Source organism: Nipponia nippon, unplaced genomic scaffold (genome assembly GCF_047370975.1).
Source record: "Nipponia nippon isolate SJK-2023a ecotype South Korea unplaced genomic scaffold, ASM4737097v1 scaffold_1, whole genome shotgun sequence".
Taxonomy (NCBI): Eukaryota; Metazoa; Chordata; class Aves; order Pelecaniformes; family Threskiornithidae; genus Nipponia; species Nipponia nippon.
Genome location: NW_028262290.1, coordinates 102,795,001 through 102,805,718, shown reverse-complemented (window position 1 = coordinate 102,805,718; position 10,718 = coordinate 102,795,001). Strand labels below are relative to the sequence as shown.

The following is a 10,718-nucleotide window of genomic DNA, read 5'->3' as shown; positions in this document are numbered from 1 at the left end:
TAAAATGAGGCCTTTTATAGCCATGATTATCAGGATGTGCTAAGGGTCATTTTCATTCCTGTTTTGGAGCCCTATGATAAGCTTTAGAAATACTAAAATATTCCATTTTTTTCTAAGACCATGGAGTAGAGGTAAGCTGGAAATGTGCTGGGGATATTCATGCACACCATTGACTAGACAATCCTTCTGGATCCTTCTGGAGTTCCCCCACCTTAACAACTGAACTTGTCAAATCAGAATAAGCATTTCCTAAGCTGATAAGAAAGTCTAACAAGAAGCTGCACCCAGGGGCATGCTGCTCAGCTTCCCCCAGACGCTCTTGAAAAAAATAAAGCTCATGATTATTAGGGAAATCTTGGTAGCTGCATCAGAGTATGATTCTGTTTCTTTATTATGTGCATTTTTAAAATCTGGTGCTAGTATCTCAAATTCTTATATTTTCTGTTGTCTTTTATTCTGGTACTGTGCCCACATTTGTGCTTAACGCTGCTATTGTAATGATATCTATATTGGTTGCTTTTCATGTGGTATATGATCCTTTTATTTTTCTCCCATTTAGCACTGGAGATATAAAGGCAGAAAGAAAAAGCTACTTGTTGTACTCATTTGAGCTTTACTTCCATCTCAGCATTTTACATGAGTAGTTCCATTGAAATAATAGCAAAGTTTTGTTATTCCTTATTAAAATTTGTGTGTTGCATAGAAAATATTAGCCACTAAGTAAATGTAATTTTGATGCACGTTTTTGGGAAAAACTAATATGCTGTTATTTTAAAGAAGTATGGAAAACCAAGATCAACCTGAAGAGTCTCCAGATATAAAGGAGCTAAGAGTGGAGCTAGTTATACATATAACAGGCTAATAAACTTGAATGCATCAATATGTGAGTGTGCAGTAATCCCAGCTGGACAAACATTTTGAAATTCTTCCGAATTTCAGGGCGCTGGATTTTGCTATGTTGTGCAATATCTTCCACTCATAGTCCCAACAAGAGAAACAAATTCTAATTAGGTGGAGATGTGAGTAGGGACAACATGACCTAGCCTTAGAAGTAAACAGAAATTAAGCTCAACATAATACAAGGACAGATGTGTGCATTGGGCAAATCTAACACTACCTTAAAAGAAACACGTGAAGAACATGGCCATGTACAGGAAGACAATGAAACCAAAGAAATGAGCATAGCAGTGCTACTTCGCAGAAGAGAAACAGAAGATACATTAACGCAGCAGAAACACTGGCAAGCTGTTTCATGAAGACAGTAGGCATTGGGGAAGAGGAAAGATGTAGGCTGCAGAGACTACCAGCCTCATTTAATCTACCGTCTGTGAGGCTGGAATTGCAGCTGTTGTAATAGGATGCTTGATGATGACATATTAAAAAAACCTCCTTTCAATGAGTAATACTGATTGGCACCTGTCATTAGTTTACTTAGGGTAAATTGTGGAGCACTGGGCTGCCCAGTGTAAGGGAAAGTACCATAGCCTGGCCCAGACTGTTGTCAAACATTGGACCATATATTACGTTCAATGACATAAGATACGTAGGCAACTGTTTGAAGATTTAACTGAATTTTCTTTTAAGCAAATTTCCAAAATGCACAGGGAACTTGATTCTGCTACCCATTTGATGCATTAGCTAATGTCTTAATATAAATCCCATTGTTTTCAGCAAACCTGTTTGGAATGGGATGATGGCAGACTAAAACCCAGGTGAAGGACCAAGTTCTAACCGTGAAGTGATCTCGAAAGCTACGTTGGGAAGAGTAATTTAATAGAAACTGGGGAGAAGAAAAGGCAAGTCCCAATCAAGTTTTACCTACAAAACTCTTACCTGACAAGGTGTGTTCCCCTGTTTGAGGTATCTGTTTATAACTGTTCTTACTAGGAATGCTTAAAAAAGCAAACACCCAAACCAAACCTCCTATATCAGGCACATTATTCAGAGTATAAAGTGACAGAAACCAAATGGAAATGTGACCACATCTCCTGATGACCCCATCCTTTTATGTGCACATTTTATTTGCTGCACACAACAGGTAATGGCATAGGAATGCCATCATAGGTGTTCACTTACACCCTTCACCACCAGCCTATCTTAAATACATTACTTATGTTAGTATATCTATAGGTCACATATGAAGTGTGCATTGTAACAGAACAAGTGCCGAGTGTTTGACAAAATTGGCTGAGCCATGAGTGCTAACTGTCACACAGGAAAGTCAACAACCTACAGACATGTTGGCTAGTAACCAGAACGGGCAGTGGAGAGATGTCAGTAATTCCCAGAGGGAACAGAGAGATTCTTTAGACTAGATTCACCCACCATTACTCATACCTTTACTCCATGACATGCCTGAGTGAAATCAGTGAGACTAACATCACTGAGGACACTTGAAACAAAGCTAAATCAAAAACTTTCCTTATATTAAAATAAAAAAGACAAGAGTATCAATAGAATTAATTGAGCTAATATATTTAGCGCATGAACAGTTGCTAAAGAGGTTGCTTAACATAGTATTGTAAATCAGATAATTCTTACCTGTAAAAAATATTAAATATAGTTTGCCAATCTGGGAAACAAATTACTTTCTGTTCAACATCCAAATGATAGCAAGCATTACCTTTGGAATTATTTAATTATTTATTTTAACATACTTATATACAGTGAGTGACTCATCCTGATATAATAGTTTGTTTCAACATAATCTAAGTAAAACTTTTATGACTTAGCGAAGGTTTTTAACACATTTGACTTAGAAACTTTCCTCACAAGCCTTCATAAATATAATCATAGCGACAATATGTCTTTTGTTGTCATGATTTCCAGTTTTTGTGTCTTTACCGAGGGCCAACACCATTTAACGATGTTTTAGTTGCATGTGAAATGGATAACGCTTGAGCAAAATATGCAACACACAGTTTGAAATTAATTCTAAGCAGCTAAAGAAATTTAAAACATACATGTTTATAGGTACATGTATATTATATATTGGTGTATAATAATATATACACACACATTTATTTTAACGTTTAGCTTTAATAGCAAAAGTACAGTAGAATTCCACTGATAGCAAGATTTGATTCTAGATTATCCATAGAAAATTGGTGCACTTTTTCTGAAAATCAATATAAGCTCAAAACAAAATGTGATACCAGATAATTCTCTGCTGTGGTCTAAAACCAATAATCAATTTGAACACCTAAATAATTGAATTAAACCCTATAGTAATCAAATAGATACTTGATAATGAAATACCTCCATTGGAAAATGTTACTGAGTAAAATTTTGTATCAATCCCAAGTAGGTGAGTGTACAACATTTAGGATAAGGCCTCTCAGTCCTGACTGAAGCCCATAGGTACTACTGGAGTACAAATAATAAATAATAGTACATGTATTGTAAACTCTCTAAAATCAGCGATAATACCAAGCATTTTCCATCTTTGAAACACTGTACAAACATAAAACTATTCCTCACAACACCCCTGTGAGGTAGGTACAAAAGTATTACCCCATCTTTACTGATGGGGCAACTCATCCCAATACTACAAGGTGCTAGCTGACTCTGCAAGGGGGAGTTCACTCCCTGATTCCCAGAAGCTCCAGAAGTATGTAATTCTCAAGCAGAATCAGAGTCTAATTAGCGACTTGCCCACATCCCTAAAATAAGTCAGTGGCACAGCCCGAAGCTGTTGGCTTTCACATTTGTCACTTTGTCAATTGATTGAGACATTCTCCGTTCTGAAAAAATAAAATACTATACACTGGTGCTGCAACATGCACAAACATGTATTTTTCTTTTCATACATCTGCTGATACCTTTAATATCTACAAAGGGAAGGCATTTCCCTGTAAGTGCCTACCTTGTGTAGGAAAGCCATAGCAAGATTCTCACATTCTTCTACTTTTATGCATAAAAGTTGCAGTTCTTTTACTCATTTATGTGAAAAGGGACTGATTATTCATATGATGACATCAAATTATCTATTAAGGGGCACAGTCAGCTTTCAGGACCTCCTTTAAAACTGGGATAATCCTGTGGTATGTACTAAAATATATGTATTCTCTTTTCCCTCTTTTTAAAAATAAAGTCCAGAATGCTTTTGCCTAGACCTACTTTTAGTATACTATATAGCTAGCCGTTGTTTTGATGACATGTAAAGTAAAGCAAGACATCTGAACCTGGAAGCAGTCCCTCTTGCACCAGTATAAGCCTGGAGTATCTCCACTGAAGCCCATGGAGTTTCCAGTGGTGTAAAAGCAGGCGCAGTGAAGTTAGGATCAGGACTTCCATCCTCCTGACCATCTGTGGCTGCCCTATACCAGCAACACTAACAAACTTCATGCCTTCATCTGGAGGAAAGAGTGCAAACAGCATGTTTGTCAACAAATCCTGTGAGCTTACGCACATACCTGATCACATCACTGATGACTTCATCATTCATTATGCTAGTGTTACACACAGATGTAAAAAACAGGCAGCTCTTTTGACTTCTGCAGAATTAGAGGAAGAGGAAAAAAATAAACCACAGTATCTTCCAAATGACAGAGTACATGCAGAGAAGTAAATTAAAGGCAACACAAATACAGCACAAATGCAGCTTTAGAAAAACAAAGTATTTGCCAAGATAGAAAGGACAAAATAGGTAAAGGAACAGAAAATATATTGAGGGCTAATATATACAAAAGGAAAAAAAAAAAAAAAACCAACAGGGAAAAAGTAGTTATGTATGTCAATCATTTGTCATAAATGCTGTCTTTCTAATAACTCATAGAAAAAATATAAGTGAAGAGTTTGAAAGCCTTGCTGGAATTTTCATGTTGTAAAATAACCCTCCCCTCAAAAAATCATAACCGGCAATTTTTCTGATTATATAGAGTTCCTACATGGCTCTATTTTTAAACATCTGTAATTCAGCAGACTTTGACCGTTTTTATCCGTGTAGCACATTTTATTATTTAATGTCTTCCTATATTAAAAAAAAATAACCCATACATTTAAAAATAGACACCGTTCTGATTTCATCCTTTTTTGGGGGGGGAGGAGGGGAAGGCACGTAAATTTCCTCTTGTGTTTGGAACAGAACTGTAACTATCAGCACTCCTTTGCTTTCCTTCTTTTTTGCATATCATGTTTTCTCTCAGCAAGGCTCAGGGATGTGCATGCAGGAACGCAAGCACGAACCTATTGTTGTTGTTGAGTCACCAGAGGAAACTTGTACCTTCTTTGGGTAGGTCTTATAAAACAGAGTATCTTCGTAACAAGGCCACTGAAAGATGATTAACACAGCTTTTTCTCTTTTATTTATCTTTTGTCCGTTTTAAATGCAGCAGGCATTCATCACCAGATTATAACAGCTTGAAGGTTACTCAAACATACAGCTTTTTTGCAGGAGATACTTAATCACATGCCTAACCTTAAGAATGTAAATACTTTCATTTAAATCAACGTGAAAAAATAATTTTGTTAAAGTTAGACATGCTTTGATAAATCAGGGTCTTGGAAAAAAAGAAGAAACAAACCCATGGGTTTAAACGTACAGGTTATGTCATTTGGAATGAACGGATGCGAGTTGTCAATTTTTTTTTTCTTTTTTTTTGTATTTTAGAATTTGAACTGCTCCTGATAAATTTGTTCCCAAATTTTATCATGCAGTGTATCATGAATATTAGGCAGATGTTTAAACAACATGAAAAGGAGGCTTTTTTGGTAGACAGTACATGATAAGTGTTCAGAATTGAGTCAATTTGAAACAGTAGTCCTTCCAAAGGCTGTTTTCCCCCCTCGAAAATGTTTTTTTTTTTTTTTTTGTTCTACTGTTTTGCGAGAAATGTCTTACGATATATTTTCATTGGAAAAAAGACTTTAATAATTCTACCCCTTTGCACTGTTAATATGTATTAGAATAGCATTTGAATATAAGGTGTCGACCTTATTCCGATTTTCAGATGCGACGATTAGAAGTCATTGACACCAATCTACCACAAGTGACCTTAGTCTCATATCTTGCTCTGTTATTAGAATAATCAAGGAACGCAATTCAGAAATAATATTACATCCTGCATTTTATTCAATTCCATATGACAAAAATAGTAACCTAGACTAAGACATCCATTTCAATCAGTAGATGTGTCAAGCCAACAAGATTTAATAATAAAAAATATTGGATCTAGGTAACAATTCCCAGCTGGTTCAGGGAGGCTCCTAGCCCTACATGGTATCACAGTATAAAAATAGTGTCTCTCTTCACCATGCAGAGAGGAATGACCTAACCCTGAATACAAAATGGGGTCAGTCTTACTGTACCATCATCAGCCATCTTATTTACAACACTTTACGTCTTTTTTCTTTTTTTCCTTTTTCGTTTTTTCTTCTCTTTTTTTTTTTTTCTTTCTTTTTTTAAGTTATACACATCCTTTAGGGAATAGAGATAACACTACATGGTACCAAATACTAACGAAAAAAAAGTCACACCAAAAATGACACAGATAAATAAAAACATTCAATTGCTGAAATACAGCAACATTAAGCCACCTCAGTTTTCTTTTTTTCAATGCTTGGAAACACCCCTAACCACCCACACACTGTGGCAAAAAAGATGTTACATTGTAGAGGTGTTACAGATATATAATTTTGCTTATATATAGATATATATATCTATATATCTCTATCTCATCACTGTAGAAAATGGAGCTGTAGAGTTCATTGTTCATTTCCAACAGAAACAAACAGCTAATAAGTCTTTGAACCTCTTTTCACTCCATTACACGATGGCAGAAATAGTCCATACTCTTACAGTAATGTTTTTTGTTGTATAAGAAAGATTGTCCTATTTTTCAGTCTCAACTGAGAAGACCTCACTGTCTGATTCGTTCTTCAGGGGCATAAAACTCCTTGCGCTGTTACCCAGCTACCCATAATGTCCCTCAAGCAATTCTGCCGGACGGAAGTTCATAGTGTCAACTCCACCGTGCTTGTAATGCACAAAAATGAGGTAGTACACAAAACGTTTACTGTTCAAGTTTTGATTAAGCCCCAGTCTCCTCAGCATCCCCAGCCTAGCTTATGAGTGGAACCATTCCCTTTATTTACTCGGTGTAATTTGAACAATGCAATCAACTTAAAATTATATTTGATTAATCAGAGTACATTGTGCTTTGGAGCAATCTGAGAAGATAATCAGCAAGAGTTGGAAATAAATACAGAATATTTGTATGTTACTACTGCTCACGCTGCCCAAAAGTTATTATTTTGTTCGCATGTTATTAGGCAGTCGACATCTTTCTCGTGGGTATGTGTGAAAGAGACAGAACAAGATTACAGTAAAATTAAACTTACACAATGTTCTCCTTCCTCTATCCTAGGCTTGTATTAATATCACACTCCTAAGACAAATGTATCAGAATTGTGTCGGGGGTGGTCACGCTTTTAAGTGGGCTTTGTAGAAATGAATCATTTCCATTTAAAAAATGGCAGGCCCCATATTTCCTAAGGATCTGACAGTTCTCTGCGGCTTTTCTGCTTAGTTAACAGAGATCTCTCATTGTTTGACCTTAAAACAAAACAAGAAACTGCAACAGCGTTCTCCTCCTTATTCCTTAAGTCAAAGTACTATTAATAAAATAGTTTACATCTTTGTTCAGTTTCAAATTATAGACAAACCTCCCTAATACAAAATACTAAAAGTGCAATAGTATAAATTAAGAGTTTGCAACCACATTATACAAACATTACCTTTTTATTGTACAGCTTTGATAACATGGAGTATTTACTCACAACTGTTTATAATGTTGTGAATAATTTATGGTGCTAAGGTTTGTCTGTAACTTGTTTTCCAATCATTGAGCTAAAGTCCACACTACATTTTTTTTCATTTAATAGAACAACTGTCCACATAGCAGCTACAAATATTTAAATAAAAAAAGGTTTGTTACTGACAGGTACTTGCACATGAAAAGCATGCTATCTTTCCCAATAAAACTTCACAATTTTGCCTGCATTGAAATAAACCACTTATTTATAGTAAAACAAAACTTGCTTAAAAAAAAACAAAACAAAGAAAAATCACATAGCCAGATGTATTTTGCAGTACAAAAGCTTCATTTAAGTTTGGGGCTAGTATATTGTCTGTTACCCGCATAATCTTAACATTATAAATACTACAGACAAGGATACTGTAATAATACACAGCATTGGGGTACTAAATCACTTATTTAAGATTAAGATTCCTAAAAACATAGTCCAAGTTGTTAACTAATTTGAACAAAACCAGCAAATAAGTGTGACAGAATGCTGTAATGAAGCCCCCCTTTCTCAGGTGATAGTAGTTTTATAAGAAGCAAAGTGGACGTAGACTAGCCTCTTTCTGTTTCTAATGAAGTTATCCCATGATTTGTTTGTTTGTTTGTTTGTTTTCTGTTAAATTAAAAGGTTTCAAAGTTCTCAGTAACAGTCAAACTCACTGTTGAAAGAAGTACCATGCAGGTCTTGCAAGACAACTTTTCAGCAGCCACAAAGTTATGTATTTCTGCTATGGGTAAAACTTTAAAGGGAACCTATGCATTTAGGTCAGGAAACTAATGCTTAGCTTCAAAAGCTGTACATGGAACAGGACAAGTGTTGTGTTGAGTAGCAGTCCAACAGTTATTCGGAACGAATGCTTCTAATTTATGCCAATCTCTTTATTATCCTCAATAAATCTGGTGAATGGACGACTGGCTCCCGTTTCAGAACTTGCTTTGTCCAGACCGACAATGGGAGGGCTGCTGCCCGTGCGAGCTTTGTCCATGCCACCGGTAAGGTTACTTAGAGGCGGGATGGCGCCTCCGCCTAGACTTACTGGGAGCTGGGGAATGCCTCCGTTCTGTATGACAGAAATCTCATTGTTCTTCATAGCAAGTCCGTTAGTGATAGCTGCAGCGTATTGGTTCCAAAAATTGGGGTCAACGTTCATGGCCCGAGCTGCCAAATCCTTCTGGAACATCTCAGAGAACTTGAGCGCGTCGCCACCGAGCAGAGCCATGGGGTTTTCCACGGAGAGGCGGCGGCCGCGGCGTGCAGGGGCGTTATTCCACATGTGAGTTCCCATGTGAACCTGCGGAGCAAATGGGGACAAGAAGCACCCCCAAGTTAGCACGTTCTGGTGAGGCGGCTGGCCTGAAATGCTGTTACTTACAGTATTGCTTGTAAAATGCTTTTTAATTCGCATTGAAAACAAATAAATTCCAGTTAAGACGCAGTTCTAAGACCCAGTCAACCTATACAAAGAAAACTCAGCTCCATAGTAATTTTGCAGTGTGCATTTGTTTCTTCTCAGTGAAAACAAATGCAGCGCCACAAGAATAAAGAGTATTTATCTTCTTAGGTTAGATAATTTCACATGCAAGCTGAAAGTCCTTACACGCTGAAGATTACCAAAGGCATTACTTGTACTAGGAGATGGGTGTTTTTTTCTGCCCTTCCCGTTTTCACGTCTTGTCTATTTTCATAATATTTTATCTCATGTCAGAGGCATAAATTATTTTGCTAAATTTAATATTTTAAAAAAGGACATTTAAAAATGTGTTCCCCAGGCTGTGCCCTGATGGTTAACCTGACTGCGGGAATAAAAGGCGTCAGTCCTGTAGTAACCCACTGTAAATCAGTGGGAAACAGTTTTCTAGTCTGCAATGGCTGCGAAGCAGAATAGAAGATGGAAATTTGAGAGGCACCCAAGGAGCTGAGCAAGCTCTGCATTTCTGGTTTATAGCGAGGTTATTTTGCACTGATGGTCCGCAAGAACTGCCAGAACATGGCCATCAGCTGACTATGTGTGCCATCACATCTGTCAGGAGAACTACAACGTGCATGCACGTACACCCAGAACCAGTTTTAAAGTTCGCATCATTGCACAGCCGCTTTCCAGTCCCTATCTTCAACACAGTGGAAGCATAATAACCACCACTATACAGCAAGCATTTCCTTGAAGCTCCCTTCTCTCCTGTCTTTGGGACAAACACTTAGCACTAAAACCTGCTGAGTTCAAGCCCAGTGCCTTAACCCCCGCCTTAGCCCCCGAGCCTTTACAGTGTTATTTGGCCTCTTACCTTAAGATTCCCCTTTGTGGTAAAAGCTCTACCACAGATTGTGCAACCAAACGGTTTTTCACCGGTATGGGTGCGCTCATGTATCTGCAGTGCACTTGCTGAGGAGAAGGTCTTCCCGCACGACTGACAGTTGTGCTGCTTGGGAGTCCGGCGAGGGGGGGGTGCCAGCATAGGGGTGATCCCTGGACTCATCACTGTCTGTGGTGCAGCAGGAACCTGGATTCCAGCTGGAAGCGAGGGAACCTCACCCAAAGAGATCGGCTTGCTGTGACCATTCACTTCCATTTTGATCATGGTAGGCGCTGTACTGGTGACCAGGCTAGGAGTACTTTGGCTGGGACCTAGAGTAAAGTTGGGTTCAAATAACTGAGAAGGCAGCTCTTTTAATTTGTGCGTCAGTAAGTGCTGTTTTAAATTACCCATAGTGGAACACCCACGACTGCAGACTGTACAAACAAATGGACGTTCTTTAGTATGGCTGCGGTAGTGAATTTCCAATGCACTCTTACAAGCAAAAGGCTTGCCACAGATATTACAAACAGTACTTTTAAACTTACCACGTTCTCTGTTCAGGAACAGCAGGCTAAAAGGAGCCTCCTCTTTGATGACCGGTCTTCCCGGGTTGGTGGA

General features: G+C 37.8%; 1 protein-coding gene across 2 annotated transcripts in view; it reads right to left on the bottom strand.

The window, feature by feature from the left end:
* Positions 1-2,802: 2,802 nt before the first annotated feature.
* SALL3 (spalt like transcription factor 3) overlaps positions 2,803-10,718 on the bottom strand; it is a 26,016-nt gene continuing 18,100 nt past the window's right edge. For both annotated transcript variants that reach the window (XM_009475391.2, XM_087764985.1), the window contains exons 2-4: positions 10,646-10,718; positions 10,089-10,429; positions 2,803-9,097 (exon numbers count right to left, since the gene is read on the bottom strand). The exon at positions 10,646-10,718 is cut by the window's right edge. In XM_009475391.2, coding sequence (XP_009473666.1) covers positions 8,666-9,097; positions 10,089-10,429; positions 10,646-10,718 — 846 coding nt within the window. In that variant the 3' untranslated portion in view covers positions 2,803-8,665. The remainder of the gene's footprint in view (positions 9,098-10,088; positions 10,430-10,645) is intronic.